At 40.6% G+C, this 27,916-nt stretch overlaps 2 protein-coding genes across 5 annotated transcripts in view; one reads left to right on the plus strand and one right to left on the minus strand.

Annotated features, from left to right (window-relative positions):
* The window catches only part of camk1ga (calcium/calmodulin-dependent protein kinase IGa), a 16,445-nt gene extending 8,569 nt beyond the window's left edge, over nt 1-7,876 (minus strand). The window contains exons 1-2 of the mRNA XM_079185542.1: nt 7,808-7,876; nt 5,952-6,063 (exon numbers count right to left, since the gene is read on the minus strand). Of these exons, the coding sequence (XP_079041668.1) occupies nt 5,952-6,037 (86 nt within the window). The 5' untranslated portion in view covers nt 6,038-6,063; nt 7,808-7,876. The remainder of the gene's footprint in view (nt 1-5,951; nt 6,064-7,807) is intronic.
* Nucleotides 7,877-12,376: 4,500 nt separating this feature from the next.
* On the plus strand, nt 12,377-27,901 carry usp48 (ubiquitin specific peptidase 48). Of its 4 annotated transcripts, none has more exons than XM_079185419.1 (28): nt 12,377-12,508; nt 12,999-13,136; nt 13,682-13,802; nt 13,969-14,110; nt 14,817-14,944; nt 15,429-15,553; nt 16,772-16,880; nt 17,213-17,346; nt 17,463-17,548; nt 17,898-18,077; nt 18,367-18,504; nt 18,721-18,870; nt 20,037-20,237; nt 20,752-20,863; nt 21,841-21,980; nt 22,623-22,697; nt 22,814-22,938; nt 23,275-23,397; nt 23,554-23,615; nt 24,745-24,855; nt 25,091-25,221; nt 25,399-25,505; nt 25,584-25,691; nt 26,115-26,306; nt 26,425-26,550; nt 26,659-26,707; nt 26,801-26,827; nt 27,283-27,901. In XM_079185419.1, exons 2-28 carry the CDS (start codon nt 13,003-13,005, stop codon nt 27,303-27,305), a joined length of 3,159 nt encoding a protein of 1,052 aa, XP_079041545.1. In that variant the 5' UTR covers nt 12,377-12,508; nt 12,999-13,002; the 3' UTR covers nt 27,306-27,901. The 4 variants fall into 4 exon arrangements, 3 of the variants coding, with proteins under 3 accessions (XP_079041545.1, XP_079041547.1, XP_079041546.1); XM_079185421.1 differs by lacking the exon at nt 12,377-12,508 and adding an exon at nt 12,545-12,833; XM_079185420.1 differs by lacking the exon at nt 12,377-12,508 and having other exon boundaries at nt 12,545-13,136.
* The last annotated feature ends 15 nt before the right edge of the window (nt 27,902-27,916 follow it).

Here is a 27,916-nt window from a genome sequence, read left to right on the forward strand (position 1 = left end):
GTTTTGAATTTTTTCGGTCGCTAACAAGTGGCTGAAGAACATTTAGTCTAGTATCTCGAAAAACAATACCGCTGCCCAATAACCCTCTTCCCATTGAATCAAAATGGGTCCCAATACATGAGGTCCACACATAACAGAATAGTGAGCTAATGCAGACTGAATATTGTCTCATACTGTTCAACTCACAGTTCAACAGATACCTTGAGGCTACTTTGCATTGTATTAGTATTAAGGTCCCTATTATTTCCACACGTCTCCACTCCTCCCCAAGTTTTCTTCACAACCCAGAAATTGCTTTCAGTACTGTCAATATTGGTGGTTTAGAATGAATAAGGAAGCTAAGACATCTATTTGTACAGATGTATTTTGAAGGAAACAAGTGTACCCTGTCTTTAAGTATTATCCCTTTTTATGCTCCACATAAAGTGTGCTCCATCCAGTCCCAGCCCAGAGACAAATGGAGGCTGGTCGGCCTTGGCTGGGTTTCAGTATGGCAGCTATTTTCGTTAAGCTCACAGTCAGATGATAGCCAGGGTTTAATCCCTGATTTTGGCCACTGACTCAACATCTGTTCAGGTGATACAGCAGTTGTGACCTAAGAGGCCTCAAACCCAATAAGGGAGACTTAGAAACACGCCTTATGAATGCAGTGTTGCCATCATATTTGTTGTGCACTGTGTTCTGAATTAGGGTTCGACTCATTTGGCCTACTGATACTTGCCATTGATTGAAAGTTACATCTGAGTTTGTATTTTTAGAGCAGGATATTAGCCCTTACTGAATGGAGCATATTTCATTCGATACATATCGACACAATTAAATCATCTGATCAACTTTCATAACCTAGAGCAGTGGTTCCCAAACTTTTTAGGCCACGCACCCCCTTCTACATCCCGACCGGGTTCACGCACCCCCAGTACCCCACACAAAAAGCAACAGAGCCTATTTATAGCCGCATAAAAATCAGACCAATGAGAGAACAGTTTGCTCGCGCGTGGTGTTTGTTTACAAGATTTAGTCCGCTGTTAAATGTTGCAGTGTGAACACAAACCGAACAAAGGGGCAACTGCAACATCGTATCATATTAATCCCTGAATCGGAACAAAGCAAACAAACTACAGGTGTGAAAACGTCCTGAAACACTGCAACAAAGTTTCAATACATTTCAGTTACACAATGCGTCACTTTTAAAGAGCAATAAGGATGGCGAGGACACACGCACAGGCTCAGAGGCAGATTGCATCACATTTAATTTACAATTAACCATACATAGCGGCTACATTGGCAGCTGGCCAGCACATATCTTCGGCGACTGTGTGAGGTAGCCCCTTTCTTGCTATTCTGTAGGCCTAACTGACCAGATATGAAGCCCGTAGTGCGTTTTTTGTAGACCCAACATGAATGAGACTGCAGTTGTTTTTGGCTGTTTTGTAACTCCTCCAATTTCAATAAAAAAAATGTAAGGGGCTTTTGACTTGCACTGGCATGCTTGGTGTTCAGGTGGTGACGTAAATAAGAGAGCTTCAGACAGCTGTTAGCCAGAACCTCACTGCGGCTTTGCGCAATCTGCATTGCCAATCCAAGTGAAGCCCAGACCCAGATCATTTATCACATTTCCTCTTTTTTTCCCCAGGCTGATGCTGTGAGGAATTTTTTTAGTTTTTTTTAGTTTTAGAGCATTCCTAGTGCTGGATATTATATGTTACAGTGTGTTTATTTGGGGGAGTTTAAACCAAGGATTGTGGTCATGCATTGAATGTCTCTATGAGGGGGTTTGGCGAACCAAACAAAGAAACTGGCCCCAAGAATGTAAGGAGGTGTCTGCAAGAAGGGGGTTGGAACGAAGCTGGCTGGCCTAGGTGTGAAGAACAGAACAAAATGCATGGCCCAGGAGGGGCTTATTGGATGAGCCAATCGTGGGAGCTGATCGATAGGCTCAAGAATGTAACTTTGGGGGGACAAAGGGTGTGGATCGACGGAGAGAGTCAGACTTCCTTGGGGCCATTCAGTGAACACACTAGTTTGCTAGGTGGCCTGAACGGGGTCTCATATTTCATGGAATATTATGTTTGTTTTATCATTCATGGTGTACTTCAGTTTGCAGTTGTTTTGGCTTCTGTAGTTATTAAATATCTTGTGATTTTGATCTGGACCTGCTGACTCCTGTCCTGTTAAGAATGGGAGCATGGGGGGGGGGGCTTCTTCTCTTCTGAGGGCTGCTTTTCAACATGCGGCCTTCCACAGTTCTGAGAGGTTCAGGACCTAACAATGCTCACTCTCGTTTCCTCTTTTTCACCTTGACTCCGCGATGGGCCTATGTGCTCCCGATTTGTCTGTGCTATCCCTTCCTCCTTTTCGGTCTCCTCCGTCTCTCCCCAACGGACCTCTCCGTGTCTCTCGCCTCCGATTCCTCACTCTCTCTCTCTGTCCCTCTCCTCTTTTATGACTGATAGCTTCAGATCTCCCACCTGACAGTTTCCCTGATTTCAGCCAGTTTAGCATATTTGCATGAATGTTGCTGAATGAATGAGGTTAGCTATTAGCTGACGTTAGCTGCACAAGCTAGGCTACCTAGTGTGTACGGAAAAGACTGGCGGCAGGAGCTGAAGTGCATTTATTTATTAAATTGTACGTTTTTAAATCTCACAAAGGGAATTTTTATAATTCATGTTTTTATTTTGTGAAAAATCCCACTTTTTTAAATTATATTTAATATTAATTATTACACCATTAGACCACCATTAAAGTTTTCCTAGCTCTAGGGGGTGCGCACCACACTTTGGGAATCCCTGACCTAGAGGAACGTCAGTGGAGCCCATCATACCCTGTAACTATTAATAGTCTTTAATTAGCCTTCAGTGGAGATGTTGACTCGACAGAGTACACATATGTAGTACAAATCACTTCTGAGAACGAATAAAATTATATTTTATGATATATCATATACCTACGTAACGAAGACATTCTGGGCAAATGGACCATGGAAGCTATTTTACTCACTCAAAACACAGTTATACGCAAAGTAATACAATAAACTACAAGTGGTACCACAAATTCACGTATTTTTCGCCAGGACACTTGCGAGCTATGTACAGTACTCCGTTACCGATACCAACCAAAAGCTACGGCACTTACACGGACAATCAGCACATCACAGAGCATGAGCATTCCACACTGAATCCAACCATAGTTTTCAAATGTCTCTCCTTGAAACCATTACAAAGTTACACTCCATAAGCCACAGAAGAACACACAGCCAAACAGCAAAAAATTGTAAACGTTTCGCACCTCGAGATGATCTTCTGGAAGAAAATCGCCAAAAATCCCAGATTAATCCTTTCAGCCCTGTGCTGCCGGTCTTTGTCTGTCCTTCTGTGAAAAAACGGAGTTTCTACGTGCACGTATGACGAAGTGGTAGTCGTTTTCATTTTCGGCGAATGGGTTTTACGATTGGGGGCGCGCGCCACGGTTTTGGATTTTTAGTGGCTAAAAATTCTATCAATCAACTGAAAGATCATCCCACTATCTTCTTGACACTCTTCTGCATTCAACAAGGTGTCATAGGCGAAGATCCACCAATCATAGGCTGTGTGAGGTTCAATTGAAGTCTGTGAACCTGAACATTTTCAATGTGAGCTGTGTGTTATCTTCATTCAGCATTTAACAGTAACATATACACTGATATGTACACATCTTAACACATCTCACAAGTGTTAGTGTTATTATGCCATTAGAATTATTCAAATAGACCTTGTAGTTAGAGAGATGCACTCCTTTCTGTATGGGTGTGCAATTTTCGAGCAGAGGCCTAAAAATAGGGCTAGGTATTAAGAGAATCTGAAAACGGAATGCACTGTTGAAAAGCGGTTTAAGGCCATCACTGATTGATGTGCAGGGTAACACATTTCTGTTTCCTGTTAGCACAAACACACACCTGCTCCTGCTTACACTCCTCCCTCAGTATGCTCATCCACCAATATAGTCAGTCAGACTCTTAATCCTATAACGAAGTGGTGCTAGGATGTTCTAGCACTGCTGCTCTGACGTCAGTGCTCAAGAACTTCACACACACACACACACACACACACACACACACACACACACACACACACACACACAGGAGACTAACTCATTTTCAGCCAGTCGAGGGAGGAGGGCTTTAAGCAGCTTTGATGCTGCAGGACAGCTCTAAGGAAGCAACACCTGCAGTTAACTTAACAGCCATTTGTTATCAGTCACTGTTCTGACAGGTGATGTGGAGCCAACCTGGTCTCGCTACATTTCTGGAATTGATGCAGATAAAGCAAATAACAGGACAGGAGAGAAATATAGTTTGCTTTAACCACAGTGTCTTTGGAAGTTCTAGGACACTTGGTAATAATCACATATTATTGTGTGGAACCTCAATAATAAAAGAGTGCACCAAATTCTTGTTTAGTCATGTTTACTTATTCATATTCTTTGATGAAATATGTTGTGATTTATATCATAATGGTAATGTTATGCTGTAATGAATGTGTTTAAAGTTGATGCAAAGTTGCTTGTGTTAAACGTTTTGATTGTTTTGTTAAAAGGGCAACCCAGCGATTGAGTATTGCTCTTTTATAAAGTTGCGGGACTTCAAAATTGATGAGGCAGAGGCAAAGATGACTTTTATCCCCTAGTGTGGGTCAGGCTCCAAAAATGTTGCATCCTACGTTTCCCATGATGCAGCTGGATAGTGTCTGTTTTTAGGCCCGTCTGTGCCATATCAGAAGACATTATACACCTGTTTTCACTGGCTGATGTTTGCCATGACTGGTAAACTGACTTTAAAACACACAATGAATGCAGTGACAGTTTAAATTGTAAAAAAAAAAAAAGAGCTTTCTGGTCAAAACTAGGTTAGTACTCAGCAAACTAAGGTATAAGGTAAGCATAATTTGGTATTAGTAGTGAGGGGCAGAGGTATCAAAACAGCTGTTTGGAGCTATAGCAGAATCAGGTATAGTGTTTCTTAAAATTTAAATAAGCTCTGATGTTTTGCAGGCACTCAACACAAAATGTCAATATTAACATTGCACCTGATTCATTTTAATGGAAGATGGAAGGGATTACCCTCAGCCCAGAGGTCAATGTGAGCCTGGTAACTGGGAGACAGACGGCAGTACCTCCTTCCATCTGATTAGTCCAGAGACAGCCCTCTGAACTTGGGAAATCACTTACTGTAACTGTAAAACAGTAGCGGGAATCAGGCTGCTGGCTGCAACAAAGACGCGTGTCCCATCCTTGGATGAGGGTTCATTGTATTTACTCATAATACCCGCATGTTCCCTGTCTCCAACACAAAAGCTCAAAAGATGCTTTTGTGGATGTGAACTGTGCCTGCTGTTGTCAGTAAGCAGAACATATCGTTCTGTATCTTCAGGATTTTCTGACCGACAACCATTCAATCCCACAAGCTGCTGAAGCAAGCCTACCTCCTGCCTGCCAGTTATCCTCACCAGTCCTGATTCCAATAAGGCTTGATTAAATAGCATCCTAGTGTGACACAGGAATCTTCTGTGATTTACAAACTGTTGTCAGATAGCAGTTTGGTGTGTCTTGACACTGTAGACAGAGACTATCCCACCCACCCAAACCATGACATGCGGAAAAACAACCATATCGGCTGCAGGTTTCCATGCTTTTCCTCACGACTACAACTCATACTGTATCACCTGACCAAATGAGATTCTTTTCTAATCTGTTCAACAGCCAAGAAACATTTAGATCCTGAACATCCATATTAGTGAATATTAGGTAGGCTTCTAAACTTTTTTTTGTCTTTTTTTGTGCAGCTTTGTCTAAAATTGTCTTAACTAGTTACCAAAAAACTTTGAACCTTGAATGAACCTTGACACTAGTCCATGTCTTCTAACACACATTTCTTTCTCTTGTCTGTCTTTACTTTCATCATCAGCAGTACTTACGATCCCATTTTCCCCTTGAAGTCAAACACGTCCTTGATATTACTGGTGCTCTTCTTCCAGCTGCAGATGATCTCCTTCCGCCCCATCTTGGCTCTGACGTTGCCGTAGACTCCTGAAGAACAGACAGCATCAATCATTTATTTTGGGTAAAACTAGGACTACCGCCTTGCTGTTGTGTGCCTCCGCCAACCAGTCAAGTTGCAGTTTACATTCATGTCTGTCAAAGATGCCATCACTTCATCATTTTATCCTTTTAGACATTTGAGACATTGTCATAATTAGAATATGAATTGTTGAGTTATAGCAAAAACGTGTTTTGTGAGGTCACAGTGACTTTCGACCACCAAATTCTAATCAGTTCATCCTTGAGCACAAGTGGACGTTTGGGCCAAATTTGAAGAAATTGCCTCCAGGTGTTCCTGAGATATCACGTTGATGAGAATGGGATGGAAAGACAATCCCAAAACATAATGCCTCCATCCATCATCATGCATCAAGTGAAGACTGAAAATCCAATAGTGTTGAGGAATGATTTTGACTGGATCATTATCACATAAATATGTGTCTCTTTTCAACAGAGAAGACTACTGTGGACCCACTTTGACATGTCTATGTCCCTCAAATATCAAAGTGCTAACTAAGCGTAATGTAACCTTCTCCACCTCTCATCTCTTTCTGTGAATTGCAGCATCTTGGCTTAAGCCTTACATAAACAGTTGCATGTCCATGACTGAGGTCATTGGCCGCTGGGTAAAGCCTATTTGTGCCTATCAGTTACACAAGATTAGAAAGGTAAAAAGCAGTGTTGAGTTAATCTTTCCAACCCTGCCTCCTTCTCGTCTCCTGTGCTCATCCCATGTGTCTGCTGTGGGAACAAATTAGTGGCTGATTCCATGAGAGGACAAAAACTGGATCCTTTCATAATCCTGTTGCATGTCAGGATTAATGACATAACAATAATAACACTGGCCTTCCGATAATATTTGTACATCCAAACATTGATATGCCAAATTATGAAATTCATGACAGTTACACTCAGGAAATCATTGCCACATTTTTTAGATTAATTCTGATTATACAAAAACTTAAAATAGTAGAATGCTATAACCACAGGATATTTCACATATTGTACATTAACTTAATTCTGCATACTCTAGATGATGAATTATATAAATTATATTATACAAATAAATTATTATAAATCAATTAGAATTGTGTCAGAAAACAAATTAAGGTACAGATTTACAAGTCCAACTTGTATTCATCCTCTTTACAAAGTGAGGAACAGGAATGTATTGGTTTGCTTGTTTCTGCTCTAATTGTTACTAAAGGCGTGTCAGGACCTTTACCATTGAGCCATTATTTAGAAAATAACTAAGGCATAACATAGGCAATTTAAGTGGTTTGGATTAAAGGATAATAATCTTACTTAAGATAGCTTTGGCTGTTACTGTGCTTTAGTAATTCCAAAAGACAAACACCAAAACACACTACACTGCATACAACCGTGTAAAGCGTGTCTAAACTTACAGTATGTTCATCAGCCAAAGTCAACAGTACGTTCCAAAGGATTCATGTGAGTGGAGCGTGTAACGGTATTTTTATGCTCCTGTTAAAATGCAATTTTCATAGATTTCTAAACGGAGTCTGTGATGAAAGTACAGCACGAGCGCAAATCCCTGTAGGCTAGTAATAAACTAGTTTAGTGTCTCTGATTTTTACATTTGAATCTATTATACAACTCAGTATGTGAGCATAAGGCATGTTTCTCAACAAAAACGACTTATTTGTATCCATACAAGTTAAACATGTCAACAAAGTAACTTGTCCTGAAAGAGTTGTAAAGCTGTTTTTACCTGAGGAGCAGTGTAGCGCTGGGTAGAGCTGAGGTCTCCGCGTGAACCTGACTATGTTGGGCAGGCTGCGAGTCTTCACGCGCAGAGGGCGGGGCCTCGTCCGCTCACTTCCTCAGTCTCAGCAACAGACCACATGCTACATTCAAAGACTCGTGGAAACGGCGTCATGCCAGTTACGAAGTTGTTCTCCTTTTGTGAAACTGAAACACAATCTTAGCCATTGATTTTGTTCATAAAAGTTCATTTTTATTATTGATTCAGCAAATGGATTCGTATTTCAGTGAATATATTTATTTGTTTCTGTCTTTTGACTGTGAGGGCATTTTTTTTCGATTTACCATAATTCACACTGATTCTCTTCTGGTTTTGGCTATTTCCTCATGTATTGGATATGTGATAATATACTGTATATGACACCCTGTACATTGCATATTTTGATCAAAATATGCAACTGATTTAAAAAAAAGGTGGAAATTATGTTAGCTATGCGTTGTGATTTAGACGTTAACTACTTAAGTTAAGTCTACAATAAAGAATATTCAAAATGATGACATCTCAACTAAGCTGACAGACAAAAGTGAAAGTAGTCAAATCCGTTATACTGTTAGTGTGGCAGTACCAAAAAAAGGTCGATTAAAAGTCCTGCAATCAATGTTTCACTTAAGTAAACAAACATTAGCAAGATAGGATATTGGTTATAATGGGGCCAATCTATTATATTATATTCAATTCTAGGTATATGTTCTGCATACATTACTTACTGGAATATGATTTCCTGTTTGAGTTTTGACAAATTTGTTGCCATATTACAAAGGTTAATACTTTGCATTTATTATAATGAATATTCTATTCTAAATTCTAAATTTCTCGTGCACAATTTATTATTTTAATGATGAAGAACAATTCAATGAATTTGTATCTGTGTATGAATGTGTTACATTTTGTTTTAAGAAAGTTAAGAAAGCAATTTTGAAGTCAAGCCTGCTGTTGCCTTAAACATAAAAGAATCAGCTCAGTAAGGCATACACCTTATTAATTGAACACTCGTATCGGATGATCACCAAAACCCAGGTATCCATATCAGTATGGGCACTGGTAACGGGACTGAAAAAGTCAGATCAGTGTATCCCTGAAACCCCACAATAACATCCATCAGCTAAAGGAAGTGTAAGAAGAAGTACATCCTTTTGAAATATATCAGATGAAAAGTAAGTCTCCGAAAATTGATATAATCAATTTCCAGTGCCTCAAAATTTGATTAAAAAGTTATGTTTAAGTAAATCAGTTTCTTTCTGCTTCTGCAAAAAAAGTCCGGAGACTTACAGGCGTTTAATCACAGTGATGATACAAAGAAGAAAGACAACTATTCACATATTTGAGAAGAAAAAACGCGTAAACGTTATTTTGGATGACCAGTTATTGAAATGGTCATCCATTCATTTTTGTTTTTGTCAATCTATAAGTTACTTGACTTAATTATTTCCTTTTCCCTATTTGGTTTATGGCATTGCTCATATTTCCAACAGACCACCAGAGGAATCAATGCAAGTATCCCTGCATCGTGTTTTTTTTGGTACTATTACTGTTGACCAAAATTCAGCATTTGTAATCATTAGGTTTCAACACTACTTTATTTAGTTCTAGAAACTCCCTTTGATTTTGAATCATGCACTAAACAAGTTGCTTTAAATGGTAAAACAACTGGCTATGGCGCGGGCCAAAGGTGATTCCTAATTGTTATATCAAACTGCTCATCATAACTGGCCCTTTTGTCACTTAATTCCTGTAAACATTTACACAAATTTACACTGCGCTCATTCAACACACATGCTGAATAAGCGAACAGCAGCAGCCATTTAAACAGCAATATTAAATGTGATTATCTTATACACATACAGTCAGCATACTTGCTGTTATGATTACATCACCTAAGTATGACCACATACCAGGTACAACTTCTTTGTACTAATGTCATACATTGAAATGTTCAAACGATTCCACTTTTGTTAATTATGATCACTAAAACCTCAGAAAGGACATGATGTGAATTTCAACTATTTCAACATTTGTTTCACTTCAGCAGTCTGCACAGCCTGGAGATGTGCAATGCGGCAGCACGAGAGATATTCCACAATGATTGATGGCACAGCTAAACGGGTTATATATATCAGCAGTTAATGCAAAGAGATGCCCAGTATGGGCATATAACTGCATCATTAGTTGTCATAATTAGATTCATATTTATAAAGACAACATGTAAAAGCAGACAAGGGCCCTATTCCTCGTACCTGGCTAACTGAGTTAGCCGGATAATTTTCAGGATAAGATTACATAAATCAGGCTTTTCGGTTCCATGAAGCAAGTTCGGCAAAATCACCATAGCAACACATCCATAAACTTGAACCTGCTCCAGTGCAGGCTAACTTAAGTTAGCTGGATAAGCTTGCCACTCCCCTGGAAAAAAATGGCAGCTCCCTTCCTCAGAGATCCCATTGATGAAGGAGGATATTAGTTAGATTAGCGTTTTATAGGAAGAGAGTTCTTCGAGATCGCCAAAATCCGTTATTACATCATGATGACTTCCTGTACGAGCGCTATCGATTCTGCCGACAAGGAATCATTTATTTACAAGACCTTCTCGAGCCATACATTGCAAACACCACACACCGCAGCCGAGCATTGACTGTCTCACAGACTGCATGCATAGCCTTGCGCTTTTTTGCGAGTGGTACATTTTTGTACAGTGTCGGCGATGCGGAGAACATCGGGAAAGTCGCTTAAGAAACTTATGGATGTGTTCATTACATTCCCTGGCCATGTCCGAGTAAATGCAATCAAAGAGGGCTTTTATGGAATTGCAGGTAATTGAGTTATTCAATATTTCACCATTTAATGAAAATGCATTCGTATCACTATTCATTACGGAGCTTACCATTATGCAACTACATGGAGGTTGAAAGCACTCATAATGATATGACAGTGTTATTAGTACACCATAGCATAACATTATTGTAGAAAATGATTAAGGTGGACTCATGATAAGAATAGAGAGAATCACACACAATTTCTTTTCACTGCTTCAAAAGATTGAATTTCTGATTATGAATAATACATACATACATACTGATCCGCCCATACACAGATTCGCACACACATATTCAAACTCCTAGTTCTGTATGGTAATCTACACATACATGTATATACACATATATAGTACATGATACATAAGCGCATACACCTACATATATCCTCATAAGTATCGATTAATTCGTATCAACTAGATACTCTTTGGGCTTGTTTTTATCTACTTATTCTGAAAGAGTTGATATAATTATTTTCGCTATAGATCTCATTGGATGATGCATTCCATTAAGCCTACTGCCAGCAGCACATTTAAAGAAATATAATCTGATTGATTGGGGTGATGAGGCACTTAAAATTAGCTTATACTTTTTCCCAACACTTACGCATTTAACTTGTCTGCGATATTTTGCCATGCTTCTTGTCTAGCCCTCGCAGCGGTGGCGGTGTTAGATTTTGTCATGATTATGGTCTTGAATTCCTCATATGCGTTCATGATCAACTCCTGCTCGTCTTTGAGTTTATTTGCCATTGTACTGTTAGAATATCATGGTTTCGGTGATCGACGCTTCCCCCTTTTGAAGTAGGATGGGCACGCGCAATTATCCTGATTACTGACGTCTGGTTCAAATTAACGAGATTGTTTGAGCACGGATCAGCCTTTGAGAAACCGAGATAGCCTGACTTCAATCATCGGGTTAATTTAAGCTGGCTAATAGGACATTTGATCGACTTAGTTGAACCACGTACGAGGAACGGGGCCCAGGCCAACAAAAAATTTCAGCGACAACCCATAGGAAATGTTACATTTTAACGTGCTTATATATGCAGCACTGTTAGCAGCAGATTACTTCAGTTACACTTAAGGCTAGATACGGTATGTTTGTTACATCATGTTACGTCACTAACATTTAACAATATAGTTAGCCACCAACTTGAAAAAAGTCTGTTCTTTGACTCTTCAACTTTTATTATGACCCACACAAACATAGACTTTGGCCACGTCTAGAATTAAAAATATATTGCAAATACACATGTAAATGCACATTTACAAAATCATATGGATCACTGCACCACATCACATACAGCTTTACTTCACGCAACGGGTTTAATATAAACTGTGATTCAATATTTGTATCTTTATAAATTAATTCTCATATGTTTTAATGTATCTAAATGTCGTTATTTTATATTCCAAATTCGTCACATTTGGTCCTCCATACCGAAGACACAGGCAGTATTGACATCACAAGACATGAACAGAACTAAAACACACTTTTTATTATGAAAGTAAATGACAATAAACGTACTATTTAACAACACATTTGACACAATAACATATTGTATTCTTAAGACCACAGAAAGCAAAGCATTAAAGTGCCACCATTGATAATTCGGACAGGAAAGTGGCCTCTGAAGGCTCCGCGTGTATCCGACTGTTCATTCCTCCAGTCACAACAAAGAGACGTCGACTACGTCACTTGTTGACGTCGTGTTGATTTTGAGCGGAGAAATAATTTATTTATAAATTGACGCAAGGGCGCTAAATCTAAAATAACTCGTGAATAAAATGTGAAAATACATTAAATATTTTTGGTGAAGCAGCTGCACGCATGAAAGGTTCGATAATGTTTGAGCTTTACACAATAAACTCGTTACGTTAGTGTCAGGTAGCGTTGAATTGAAAATGCAGGGGAAATGACTTGCTAACACTGCCGGTCGGTCTGGCTACATTTTAGCTAGTTAGCTAACATTAGCACGAGGGTAGTCCTTACTCCTGGCGCTGTCCTTGAAATAGTTTGTCGTGTTCTTTTTTGTTTTTCAGTGCTCTGTTTATTATTGCGATGTGTGGGTTGATATGCTCATATTTTAAGTTCAATAGGGTAGTGAGGGAACAAGTAAGCTAATATTAGCTGCTAGGTTAAATAGCACCACATAGCTAACGGTAGGTTGCTTCGCAAGATCCAAGCTATGACATGTAGGAACTTATTTAGCCACTGTTAGCCGACTATGTTAGCATTCCTGGAAACAGTTTGGCTAACCTTAGGCCATAACATTGTTGCATTTTCCGACTCGTATACTTGACTGTGTGGTTAACATTACATCGTAGGACTATGGCGCCCCGCTTACAGCTGGAGAAAGCGGCTTGGCGTTGGGTGGAAACGGTGAAACCAGAAGAAATAAGACAGGAGCATATCGAGCTAGCATATCGCGTCAATCTTCCGGCCTGCAAGAGAGGAACCTGCAGGTAACGTTACGATATTAAAAAATATGTTTGAACAACGAATCCTTGTTGTGCTTGCATGTGCCATTAAATAATACCAGTAACAGATGTTTAATTTGATTTTAAAGTTGATGACTTAATAGCTAGCGCCACAGAAGGATGCCTTTGTACATCACAAGTGTGATTTGTTTGCTTCCTTGTGGACAAGCCTTCCTAGCATGCAGGGTAGCTTTGTAGACTTTGTCTGAAAGGTCATGAAGATCCACTGCACCTTTTTATTCGGCATACCACAAAATGACTAATGTAAATGATGGTAGACAGGAGGGATCACAGTTAACATCTATTCATACAGTTGAAATGTTACTAAACTTTAGCTTGCTCTGTGGGTCCTAACTGTAATTATATAAATGGGTGTGCAACTTTGCATGCAGGACATAACTATCTGTATGATTTGTTTTTTAGAATGAGTTTGACATGGCCTTTGTCTTTACTTAAGAAATAGATACAGTTTCATTCTTCTAAGGCAGTCATTGGAACATAATAATAATAATCATGACTTGCTCTTGCAGGAGGAACTGCAAAGGGAATCCCAACTGCCTTGTGGGTATTGGTGAACAGGCTTGGCTTGGGGATATTGATGAAAATGCTTTCCACAATATTGATGACCCAAATTCAGAGCGTCGCGACAAGGTATTTCTTTAATCTGCCACTCACACTGCATATTGTTTCCTTGCCTTCCTTTTTTTCTAAGATCACACATCTGTTGTTGGTGGACTGCTGAAGTCCTGGGAAGTAATCAAAAATGCCAGAGATGAAAGACTATCTGAAGACCCTTTCTGTCTCTGTCCCCTTTCAGAACACATTTGTTGGCTTGACCAACCTGGGTGCAACATGTTACGTCAACACATTCCTGCAAGTGTGGTTCCACAACCTGGAGCTGCGTAGGAGCCTCTATCAGTGCCACAATTCCAGAGCAGAGGAACACAATACTGAGTCTGGTATAACTGGAAACTAAATACTGGGGATCCGCATGTTTTCGCCAGTATTTTCACTTTTTGGTGCATACACTTTAAGAAGTGCAAGTATCGCCAGCTTTAACTGTTATCTTTGGGTTTCACTGTCACAGTCAGTGACATTCAAGCTTTCTGACCCGCTCCTCAGTACTGTCTACACAAATTCAAGACTGTTGACTGACATCACTTATCTAAACAAACCAAATGCAGAATTTATCAAATCCTTTACCAGAATGATGATTTATTGTATCCTAAAATGCATAACATAACAAGTCAGGGTAATGCAATATTGAAAGTTTTGAAGCTAAACCCAACTAGAGTAGAATAACACCACTCTAACCAATATAATATTCATTCAATTGTTGGACTATATTATTGTCCTCTGTACCTAAAGCTTATCTCTACAGAAACATTGTAACCCATTCACATGCTTTTGATTTGCTCACAGACAGGAAAACAGAGCAATAATAGCTGTCTTGTTGGAAGTAAAAGCTAAACATCAAGATCTCTATGAAGTTGGTTTAATTAATTTGTTTGCACATGGGAATTGGCAATCCAAAGTTTTTCTCAAACATTGTTATTAAAAAGGAGTACGACTGTGGCAAGCGGGACACTGCAAACTCGTATGTTTGACCTTTTTAAATGATTAAAGCATTTCATTTTCTCAGACAGACATCTCGGTCTCTTTCAGAGTACGAGCCTCAGTCCATCTGTGAGCACCTGCAGTATCTGTTCACACTGATGCAGAACAGCAACAGAAAATACATCGACCCCTCAGGGCTGGTCAAAGCACTGAGCCTGGACACGGGACAGCAGCAGGTAAATCATCCTCACTTTAATTTAGAAATACAGGGTTGGTTTCACAGGAAAATTCCCGTTTTTTCCCTCATTGTGGAAATTGTGTTCAGAATTTTCTCTCTTACACCTCTGTCTGTAGATCTGTGTATTAGTGGGTAAACAGATTTTCAGGGGATCAACTACAGTAGACGATTAACCAACTATTAGTTTCAGTATTACACAGCAGAATCAGCAGAATTCTACACACAGAATGGGAGTGATAGCATGTTTAGTAGTGGATATGTTTTCAAGACTTTGTTAAACTGCATTTAATTCAAACTGAAAACTACAATTGAATTCCTATCCCCTCATTAAAGTTTTTTGGGGTCGGGTGTTTCCTGCAAAGGTCCAAGGACAGAGGGTGTTGTATACTGTACAGGTTCTAAAGCCCCCGGTGCAAATGTGTGGTTTGTGATATTGGGCTGTATAAATACAATTGACCTGAATTGAAACCTTTTATTTGAAGGATGCCCAGGAGTTTTCAAAGCTCTTCTTGTCCGTACTGGAGGACACGCTGTCCAAGCAGAAGAACCCCGACCTGCAGAATGTCATCCAGCGGCAGTTCTGTGGACAGTTCTCCTACGTTACTGTGTAAGACTCTCAGTTTTGAACCTAACACAAGTCAAAAAGTGCCGTGATAAAGTGTTGGACATCAGATCTCTTCAAAATGTCAAAACTTGTATTTTGTGAATTATGTGCTATTGCAACCAGAGTAATATGACTTTTGATCACATTTCTGAACAAATCACAAAGAGTGTGTGCTATTTGTTTTGGAGATGAGGAGACTCTATAATTAGCTTTGTTTTGAGGAAAAATTGAGATGAGCAGAAAGTGGCCAGTCGGTGTGTAGTACATACGAGAGAAAATAATTCTACTGGCTTGTCAAGTTAGGGAAACATATCGTTTCTGAGCATTCTGCCATCACCCTCCATATTCATGTCAAGCTTTTTTTAATAATGTCCCAAGTACTGTATGAAGATGTCTTGTACCTTAACAGATAAATAGAAGGTGTCAACATATGTTGCAGATGCACCACATGTGCTGGCTTGTTGCACTACTCTTTACTGAAGTCTAAAGTAGAAATAGTCTGTCACTTTGGCAGCCTTACAAAACACCAGCCAAACCTCATGTGTGAGTGAGTGAGTTGGCCTTTTTTTTAGTGTTTTTTACATCTAATTAATGATAACTTGGATAAAGGGCATTTCATTTTTGATGTGTTATAAGTTTGTTTATTTGACTTGGTCATGCCAGATGCAACAATATGGAATAGGGGAACGTGTGGGCTTTGGGTGAGTGAAGGAAGGGAGTTTTCTTGTTGCTCAACATGCTATTACAGATACATTCTTAAGGATGTTTTTAAGTGTGTCTGTCTGGTTGAGCAACACTTTTATCAGATGTGGTCCAAGTCAGAGGGGAAATTAGGTTTAACAGCCATTTATTTAACATTCCTGGGCGATTTAGAAGCCTTGTTGTTATGTTAACGACGCAAGATGGATACCGGGTATTTTCATAAGGCTTGGTTTAATAAAGGTTCTAGTTTTTATTTATTTGGATAGGGACCAGAATCATGCAGAGGCATACAGCTATTTTTTTGTTGACTTGATTTCTATAAGAAGAGTTGGAATGAAGTATTAAGCCAGATACAAATGGAAGTTCAGGACTCACACCACATTCAATTTCAATCATTCATATTGAAATTGCATCATTACTGCAAAAATGTATCCATCGACAAAATCATTGTAGCCCATACAATAGAGCTGTTTTCTATGCGGTGGTGAAATGGGTTATCTTGGTTTGTCTGTTTTCCAGCTGTAACGAGTGTGGACGATCGTCTGCGCTGCCGTCCCGATTCTATGAGCTGGAGCTGAACATCCAGGGCAACAAGAACCTCACTGAGTGTGTCACAGAGTTCCTGAAGGTAGCTTTCATTCCCTACATGCAGGCCTCTACGCCATCTCGTGTTTATGGGACAGCTATTCTGCTGTGCTTGTATTCATCAGCGGGTAGATCGGCTGCATCCAAACAGACACACCTAGTTTCTTCCTGAGCTGCTTCAACAAATAGCAAATCTGTGTTACTCCACACGGCAAATTGAGCTTTGTAGGAGTAACACAAATTTGTCTGTGTCGCTGAAGCTCAGCGATGGTAAGGAACACTAAATACATGTCGACATCTTCCGCTCTGATAGATGCGTGTATTTGTTGTTTCACACTGGTTAACCTTTGTTGTGCCCTGCCCTCCACCTTGCAGGAGGAGAAGTTGGATGGGGAGAACCGCTACTCCTGTGAGAGCTGTCAGACTAAACAGAGCGCAACCCGCAGGATCAGACTGCACAGCATTCCTCCAACCCTCAACCTGCAGCTCATGCGCTTTGTCTTCGATAGGTCAGCCATTGTAGTACAGAATAAGAAGTACATTCAATTTTGAATACATGTCAGAGCCATGTCATACTCTAATGGTATGAGAAGAAGGGTTAACTGAACCAGGTTGTCTTCCCCAGACAAACAGGCCACAAGAAGAAGCTCAACACCTTTATCAGTTTTCCAGAGCAGCTGGACATGGGGCCTTTCTTGGAAGGAAAACAAGGTATTAGCAGTAATAATCTCTGTGACACACACATTCTGCCCGTTCCCTTAACCATCAATGCATACTGACATGTGTTAGCGATACAGAAGAAACAAAATGCTTACACTACCCTTTTTATGTCTCTTTTAATTTAAAGAATTAAGACCATGCCCTTTGTATTCACAAAGCAAGAGGGACATTTTTGATAGTCCTTCAGTGTCAAAGCAGGGATCATGTGGGTGATGGATTGCTGTCACATCAAGTTCACTGCTTGCTAATATGTGTTTAGTATGAGACATTTTTTGTTGATGACTCTTTGAAAAGTAATCGGGTTGCTATTTGTGCGTCTTTGGACGGACTGTTCTTCCAGACCAGAAGTGTGTTTATGAACTGAGTGCGGTGCTGATCCATCGGGGCATCAGTGCCTATTCAGGCCACTACATCGCACATGTGAAGGATGCTCGTACAGGCGACTGGTACAAGTTCAATGATGAGGAGATTGAGAAGATGGAAGGCAAGAAGCTGCAGCTTGGCACTGAGGAGGACATAGGTGAGTGGTGCTAAATGGACTCTGTATAGTTGCACCTTCTTTATCCTTAGCTACCTCATGTAGTGTAATGTTGTAGCAGTCTTATTGTTATCCAGTATTTTATATGTAGAAAAATGTTATTTTACTTTAAAAAAATATATTGTAAATCAGGTAACATTTTCAACTGCAGTCCAAGATTTGTAGAAAATGAATTATGAGTCTCACCTTTTACCCACCTGAGGTTCATGTCTGTATATGTATACACTGTCTCAAAGTTGTTGCTCTTTTTCTTGGTGTTTATGGTCCCCAGCTGAGACAGTGAAGTCCCAGACACGAAAGCCAAAGTGCAGTAAAGGCTTCCACTGCTCCCGAAATGCCTACATGCTGGTGTATAAGGTCCAGGAAGATGAGAATACTGATCCCTCCTGGACCAACGTCGAGGTTCCAGGTGAGAAGTAGAATTTTAACTAGTTTACTTTTTCTTTTTGTTTAATGTGTCCTTTAATCCTTGACGCAAACAAAGATGGCAACCAGAAAAGGAAGCAGTGGCCATTTCTGATTTGCGTCAAGGAATTCATCATGTCTTGAGGAACATTGTTATTATAGTAAAAATACAGTCTGGTCCACATTGCCTTGTCTGATGGTTTCTTTTACCTCTGTCCAGCCTTCCTTCAGAGGCTGGTGGACCAAGACAACCACAAATTTGAGGAATGGTGCAATGAGATGGCCGACATGAGAAAACAGAGCGTGGATAAGGGCAAAGCCAAGCATGAGGAGGTGAAGGAGCTCTACGAGCTTTTACCCGCAAGAGACGGTCGGTAAAAACATTCCCGAATCACCCACAGTCCACTTAACAGAAACACTAAAGCGAGTGTACATGTTTGTTGTGACTTCAGTTCAGACAGTATAATTGATGTGCAGTTAAAGTGATGGGGAGGGGATATTGCTTAACCTGTACAACATGTGCCACTGAACCAGAACCATTTGGCAAATACTGTGTCTTGATGTTAAGTGTCAGAATGATGTCAACAGTTTCCAGTGTCAGAGTTACAAAAGGGGTCCGGTGTTGATCAGAACTAGTAATTTCATTCCTTACAATTTCCATACTTAATGTGTGTCAATAGATGGACATGTGAGGGGTGATACACAGACAGCCAGATGTTACACAGAGTAGAGGTGGGCGATATGACCTAAAACCTAGATCACAGTATTTTTGGGGGGTTTTGTGATGATGGTATTGTATCACGGCATTTCAAAATTATAAAAGATACTTGACTCAAAACATTTTTTCTTCTACCATTTATTACTGTGTTGGTAATGTAAGGGAACATATCTGGATTTAGAGAATAAAAATGAGGTATAGACCTACATGTGATTTGGGGGGAGTATTACATAAATGTAATGTGATTCATTTAGTTAGTAGCAACAGCCATGCTGTTGTTTTGAATTGTGAGTCAACTGTATTGCTGAGCAACCTGGATCTCAGCATATTTTGGAAAAATGTTTGTTTTATTTCACATATTTACTGTTGTTCCATTATTGCCAAGTTGATTTCACCTCAGCCAAAATGTGAACAACCTTTTACATCTTAATCCACATGAAGACAGAGTTTGAAAATACGCAGCAGAAACTCTGTTGGACCAGTACTGTATGAAAGACACTACAGACACTAGACTCCATCTAGAGCTGTTTTATCTCAGCAGAAATGGACCGTGACAATGACCTGCTGAGGGCTGGCAGAAGCAGCAAAGCTGACATATGTTTGAGCCGCAGCAGCGGCTCGTCCTTGTGTGTGTACTAAAGTCAAAACGTGTGTGTTTAGCACGGTAAAGACGATATTGCTAAAGACATATAGTGGCCGAACGTTACACCGGTGTACCGCCTACCCCTATCGCAGAATGAGCCTGGATTTAATGAATCAAAATCCAAAGTCCTGTGTCTCTTAATGTTTGGTGTGTCTCTCTGCTTTCCCCCCCTCAGGCGAGCCGTATGAGTTTATCCCCCTGGACTGGTTGAAGAAGTGGCTAGAGGACTCCACTGCTACAAAAGAGATCGACAACTCCCTCTTCCTTTGTTCTCACGGCAAACTGCACCCAGACAAGGTGGCCGATTCCAAGAGGGTTTCCCTTCAAGCTGCTCAGCTCCTCTACGAGCGCTACAGTGGAGGGCCAAGGATGGACGGTCAGTCAAATCATGAGCTTCATGCTTCCAATTAAGTAGTTGCACAGAAGTAGGTATCACAATGATTTCTATTCTACAACAAACTCATTCTGAAACTCATTAAACCAAATATTACGCATGTAATCAACTTTGCGTAGCTCTAAACATCCTCATAGCTGTATGAGGTGTGTGTGTGTGACACTTAAAGGATGAGCCTGTGTTATAGGACTTGTGCATGTTTTGTAATATCAAATGAAACACTATGCTTGTAACACATAAATAACATCACAGTAAACAGGATGTGCACTATCCAAAGCTTATCCAGCTCTTTTATCACCTACAAATCCCTTTATCAATGAAAACTCCTAGTTTTGTCATTTTAGGAAATACTCAAGTTTGCAGTCAGATTGCAACTTTGTGCTCAAAACATATCTCAATCTTTAGAAATGTGTCCAATCCGGACTTCTTCTAAAAGCACAATGTTTTTGTCTTCCACATTTGAACATATCCCTCCTATATGTGTGTGTGTGTTCAGGCTCTTCTCTGTGTAGAGAGTGCGTTGGCCAGCGATGCAGAGTGCTGCGGCTGAAGAACCAGCTCAATGAAGACTACAAGGAAGTGACCAACCTGGTCAAACGCACGCTCAGGTAATCGCACTCGCTATAAATTGGGTTATTTGGATTGTGGTGTTGCACATCCAGTCAAGTTTAGATCAAATCATATTTTAATAGCCGGCCTTTTTTCATAAACTAGTGCTGTCAGCAAATATTCTACATTTGCATATTCAAATGTTTATTCAAACGTGAAACAAACAGAAGCACTACTGCGGCTGTATTACTCGAGGTATACATTCAACCCGTCAGTTGAATGCACCAACTGACGGGTTTCACACAGCAGCCCCCTTCACACAGAGATTCCTCAATACTGCCGGGAAGAAGATCCGCTGTTACCTCACACTGAACCAAACAACGTCGCCATAATGCCGCCCCAGGGTGTGATTTAAGATAGCACGCCGGCATCACAGCAGCAAAAGAGGCGTTGAGTTTAACACAAAAGTGTTAGGCGTCTATTGTGATGGTTAGCATTTGCGGCAGGCAGCGACTTGCACTCTAAACGATAATGGCGGAGGTATTGAGGTCCTCTGCTCGGAGGGTAAGAAGCTCCCGGACCTTGTCGTCTCCCCAATCTGCTGCCAGTTTAGGTTAGCTGCTAATTGCTGCTGGTGTTTTTTTAAATCTCTGTGGTTGGAGCGTACAAATATCACATGAAGTGTCGTCCCCTTTCCGTCCTGCCGGCTGTCCCTGTTCACACGGACGTCAGCTCGGCTCTCTGACTCTCTGTGGGTCTTTTTTAGGAACGAATATTCAAAGTCATTTTTGGCCTGTTTTGACAGGAACATTACGTTAAAGTCGCTTCAATATCTATGTCTGAGAAGGGACAAGATTCCATTCCCTTGTGTTGAAGCTGACAATACATGATCCAGTGTGTGACCAAAGTCAATGAGGGGTATTTCAGAACCAGTGTGATTCCTCCATAAGAGAGAAATGAAGTCCTCAAGGGAGCATACAGAACTGCTATCTAATGAAATCACGGGTGTTTCTCACTGTGTGTTTCTCTCTCTCAGTGGTGAGGGTTGCTGGGTGGGCAAAGCATCTCTGCGTAGCTGGAGGCAGCTGGCTCTAGAACAGCTGGAGGAGGACGAACACGAAACCAAACACAGCAATGGCCAGACCAATGGACAGGGACCACACAACAACAGCAAAGGTGGGGGGAATGACTGTGATTTCATTCATGGTTTCTTTTTTTAATCAGTCAAATGCTGATGTGACATCTAGAACCAGCGTCATCTTAACTTGATTTTTACAGTCAATGAGCCAATAGGGTCAGCACCCAGCCTCACTCCAGTACCAACCAACAACAAAGTGCTCAACCACTAAAGGAGGCTGCTTCTGATACTGGTGTCTGATTGCTCTCCATATATTACAACTGCAACAAGGGACAACTGGCATTAGCTCATAAACGCTATCTTAGCTTAATTGTCGGAACAACAATAAGCCATGCAATTACAATTTGGCATGTTTAAACAAAATCAACTAACAACATCCATAGCCCTTAAAACCTTCACTAATGCTCTGTTGCTGGTTAGATTGTCATGAGTAAAAAGAACAGCTTCAACCCTTGAGGAGCTACGTCAACGTCCAGTTAACGTACCAAATGTTATAGTTCCCTGAAACAATGCATGTATGTCGTATAGCTGTTCTTTAGGTAGAGGCACACTCCTATAAACATCCTGGACACAACTGGCAACCACTTGTTGTGTAATGAATGCAATGGAACAGGGGAGGGAGAGTGGGACATCTAGTGGCTGAATGTTATTCCTGTTGATGGTGAACTATTTGATTGTAGAGTTCGGCTCAGAGCTCTCAGAGGGCAACGGAGACGAGATGAAGACCTTTAATGAAGACATTGTCTGCTGTCACGGTACTGTCCCATCATCAGCATCTAGAAAGAACTGTTTTCATTACATTATTACATACCACCCATAGTTTATTCTTAGTATTTTAGCTCTTAAATGTGTATGTTTGTTCCTGCTGTAGGGGCTCTGAGTATTTTGGAGACCGAACGAAAGCTGGTATCTTCTGAAGTTTGGACCAAGCTGAGAGAATACTTCCCCAAAGCCCCAGAATTTACGCAAAACCAGGAGTCCTGTCAGCAGTGCCTGGTGAGTAGGTGATGACAAACCGTCCAGTGTTGCACCACATGGTCACTTTCATTTTCTATTTATTCCCCAAGTCGCCATTGTTTTTCCCAAAAGACAAAGTATACAGAGTGACACTGGGCAACTATTTGAAGCTATAGCAGCTATGTGCATATGCTCTGTTGATGCACTGTAACCCCTAAACTTGGAACTGTAACCAACCCAAGTGAATGAAAGCTATAGCCAGACAGCAGGCACAGAGAGGAATGGGTCAAGGCATCCAAAGTCGGTCGATGTGTCTCAATAAACAAAAGCATTGGGTTAGTTGTGGAATAAAATGTTTCCTTCCTCTGAGTGCAGACATTAGAGCAGGAAGAAAAGGACAATGAGGCGGTGAGTAAGATGATGGCCCTGGACCAGAAGAACCAGCTGCTCAACCTCTTCAATGAGAAGAACCGGCCGATACTCAACAAGTGGCCTCAGGTAGACACAAAGCTAAGCACCCATCTCTGTCTGCCAGAGTCATGGCTGAATGGAACCACAAAATAAATATATATATATATATATATATATATATATATATATATATATATATACACACACAAAAAAACTCTGACTCCTCTCTATTTGTCTCTCCAGGGCACAGACGTACTTTACATAGTCCCTCTGTTTTTTGTGGATGAGTGGAGAAAATTCATCAGGTATGTTTGTTTCAAGAAACAATTGGAATGAACAAAGTAATATTACTGTTTGTTGTCACAATATGAAAGGAGTGAAGTTAGACTGTATGCTCTCAGGGAACAGGGTGAGCCTTCCATAGAAGGAGTTAGTTAAAAGACTATCATTAGTAGTGACTTAAATTGATAGGGCCGTCCTTCAATCAGAGGATCGGCGGTTCGCTCCCCGGCTCCACTAGTTGGTGTGTCCTTGAGCAAGACACTTAACCCCCATAATGTCTCTTGTAGCTGTGCCTACGGTGTAGAATTGTGATAGAATCTGAATTGTAAGTTCGCTTTGGATAAAAGCGTCTGCTAAATGACTGTAATGTAATGTAATAGTCTGGGAGTTTTGAAGTGGGATTGTATGAGGTTCTTCTCCAGAGTCAGTATTCCCAACAGTAGATGGAGGTCAGCACGTTCCCAGTTTGGAGAGGTAGACAGAAGTAGCAGCACTGGTCTTTTAGACCCCTAACAGAATCAATATCAGTTGAAGTGTATGCACTATTTCAAATATTTTTCCAACATGGAACTAAACTGAAAGTAAAACTTTTCTATACTATTTTGTTAACAGTCTTGTAGCTTTTAATAGAGCACAGTAAGGTTCACTTTCAGTTCCAATCCCTGTCGGAAAGGGCTGTCTGTCAAGATAAAGCAGTGAAAGTATTTCAATGTAGCACACACTTAAACGGATATTTTTTAGGTGGGCCTTTCTTTGGGATGTCTAAAATACATTTTGCTGCTGCCCCCGTCCACAGCAATACATTGCTTTGCTCCTGTGCTGGTACAAACTCCATCTACTGTCGGTAATACACCGACTATGGAGAAGTACCTCATACAGTCCCTCTTCAAAACACCCAGACTATCCCTTTAAACCATTGCCATTCATTTAGTTAGCATTAAGGTGGACCTCTTTGTTTTTTTGAGTTGTCCAGTCTCTAATGATGTTGAATATGACTAGAAGTTGAAGATGTTGAATATGGGAGAAGATTGCTTTCAGGGCTTTCTGCCAGAAATCGTCCTAGGTTTAGTGAGTCTGGGGTTCAAATAAACTCTTTCTAGCAGAAAACTTTCAAAAGATCATTTTTCTCCCATCTGTGTGTGTGTTTGGAAGGAGGCCCACTAAATCCTCTCCAGTGTCTAATGTGGGCAACACATCGCTGCTGTGTCCCCACGGAGGCTTCATGTTCACCTATGACTCGCTCATCAACGGAGATGGACAACAGTGAGTTCTGCTTATTTATATACTATATTTAATAGTTGCTTTTCACCTAAATTGTATTTGCATGATAGCTCTGCTTCTTCTAACAGTATATAAAAATGGAACAGCAGTTAAACTTTGCTGTCCGTTATAAGTCAATGTTCTAATGTGGATGTCACGTAAACCCTGAAAAGCTGAACTGGTGTGTTTGTGATTGGACGCTGCTGTGGTCTCGTGTGGTGCTGTTTGTCCTGCACAGTGTAGCTCTGCTCTGGCCCAGCGAATGGGAAGTGATCAACAGGCTCTTCATTGTGGACCAGCCAATCTCCATCCACTGCTTCAAAGACACCACACTGACTGGTCCCACCACGCAGTACACTACTCAGCCTGGTAAGAGGTCAAAGTTAGGGAAAATGGTTCATCTCACATATTCACGGCTTCCACTAGTTTCACACTGATTACAAATCGAAACACTCCTACAGTTTGATATTTTGTGTTGCTTCAACCTTTTTTGCCTTCTCAGCGTCCTTGGTTTCTTTGATACTGATGTGGCGTTCATGTGTTCAGATATCTGTTGGGAGTGCAGAGAGAGCTTCCTCTTCCAGCAGCAGAGGGACCTCAGGGAGTACACCCAAGCCACCATCTACATCCGCAAAGTCATCGAAGACCAGAGGGTATGAACAAGAACTGTGTTTTTCCACACAATGTCTGAAATGAGATCCACAGAATGAACATTGTTGTCCTCTGCACAGATAATAAAGGAGGCTGCTCCGGAGCTGAACGCCAGCAGCTCTGAGGCAGAGGAGGAGAAGGAAGAAATTCCAAAGGTAGATGGAGAGAGAGACCCAGACTTCAGTCAGGTAAGTCCATGACCATGCTGTTGCTATAGTAAAAGAAAAGTGTAAAGAAAGTACGGACTTCAGTGACTGTCCTGCATCAACTGCCTAAAATATCACATGACTGCGTGGGTTACCTCCTTTTTATTTCTCTTTTCTCTCTTCCCACAATTTCTGTTTCCTTTGGTTATACTTCTGTTCCTGATGTGTGCAGTGTGAATACGTATTAATAATACTAGTAGGGTGAGGAGTATCATTAACGGGGTAATGGCTGACAGTAAAACTAATACAAGTAGCAGTACACACAGCGTAGCTTCATCTTTGATCATTCTTGGTTTTAAACTTTGAAAACTTTAGTCTTGACTTTTTTGGAGTTGGCAAAGATGATAACCGAGCACTGTCAGCCCCAATAGCTAACATCAAGCTCTATCACACTGCTTTCTACAGTCACAAGATGGTGCCAAGCGGCTCAAGTTGAGTGACGACAGTACAGCAGCAGCAGCAGCAGCAGCTGCAGCTCCTGTGACCAACATGACCAAACTAGGGGGAATCAGGAGAAGCACCCGGCACAGGAAACTCCGAGGGGAGAAAGCCCTCATCGTTTCAGCTAATCAGACACTCAAAGAGCTGAAAATACAGGTGAGAGCTCTAGATGACTAGCCACATGTGATTTAGATGGAAGTAATGTAATTACTGTACTCTACAGGGAGTAGTCTTTATTCACAGAGCTGACTGTGCTGTGCTTCTGACCCTGTAGATTATGAAGGCCTTCTCCGTGGCTCCGTTTGACCAGAACCTCTCTATTGATGGAAAGAGTCTGACGGACGACTCTGCCACACTGGGGAGTCTGGGCGTCATCCCCGAAAGCATCATCTGTCTAAAGGTACTTTGACATAGAAATCTTAACCACTGCAGCTTTAATCTTGACTCCCATCACATCTTTTTATGATGATTACATTTCCCCTTAAAATTCAATATTATTTCCTTACAGGCCGATGAGCCAATAGCAGACTACGCTGCAATGGACGATGTCTTTCAGGGTAAATGCTCTTTTCTTCACCTCCTTTATAATATGTTTACTTTGAGAAAAGCTAGATTATGATAAACCTGTTTCTCTTCATCTTCCTTCACAGTGAGAATGCCTGAAGAGGGATTTAAAGGTGAGCACGCTTTTTCTACAATTGTTTTGAACCATTTGTTTTTTTTCCACCCAGCAGGAAATGAACATCTCTATGATCCCCTCTAATGCATTTAACTGAGAGGGACTACCCCAACAATGAGATTAAATTCACCTCATGACTCTATCGGCTGAAAAAACAAGATGTAGGCATCCATCTGGAAGTCTGAAACCGAGCTGCAGAGCGACAGGCAATACACCTTTAAAATAGTGTTGTTGTGGATCTCACTTTATATCATTTGATCCTTATTTTTAGGGCTCGGCCTTGAAACCAAACACTTTTTGAATACTGACTGTGTAGGGCTGAGTTTTGATAACACAAGCACAGGAAGATGATTATTCATAATCAGATGATGTGGTAAATGAAATCTATTTATGTTTTGGTGGAAAGTGTGTTTGTGTTCTGATTTGATGTCATCATTCTGCTCCTCTCTGCAGGCACTGGGCTTCTGGGGCACTGAGGAAAGCTTGAATTGGACAGCTGACAGATGACATTTTAAAACAAAAAGGCTTGAATTTGTCAAGTGTGCATATATAAATAAGTGCTTTAATTTGTTTTTTTACGTTTTGAGTAGGCTTTCTTTAATAAAACTGTGACTGTTGCAAAGCCGCTGTTTTTCTCTACATAACGTTAGCTGGCCTTTGATATTTAAGACTCCTAATCATTCTGAAGGACTGTGGGAGTGAATCTCTCTACTGTTACTCAAGGAAATGGGCTTTGTTTTTGACTCTTTTAAATTAAGACAAATTGATGTTTTTTCTTTCCAGTCTGTGGAAGCTTTTGAAGCTGTGTTCTCACACGAGTAACTGTCAACTATTACAAATATAACTGCTCTTAAATGTTAGAACATTTATTACCTCTACAGCAAATCTATATCCATATACTCCATGTGGCGTCTAGGTACATAGCTACACGGTATGTATAGAGGCTGATTCCTGCAGACGTTTCAGCAGCGCAAACCTCGAGAGATGGAAGTGAGAAACAGAATGCAAGCAGTGATATGTCCTGTTCTTTTCACTGTTATTTCTTATGGACAATAAAGTTATTTTCAAAGCACCCTGTCCTCACATA

Source organism: Pholis gunnellus, assembly GCF_910591455.1.
Source record: "Pholis gunnellus genome assembly, chromosome: 3".
Classification (NCBI taxonomy): Eukaryota; Metazoa; Chordata; class Actinopteri; order Perciformes; family Pholidae; genus Pholis; species Pholis gunnellus.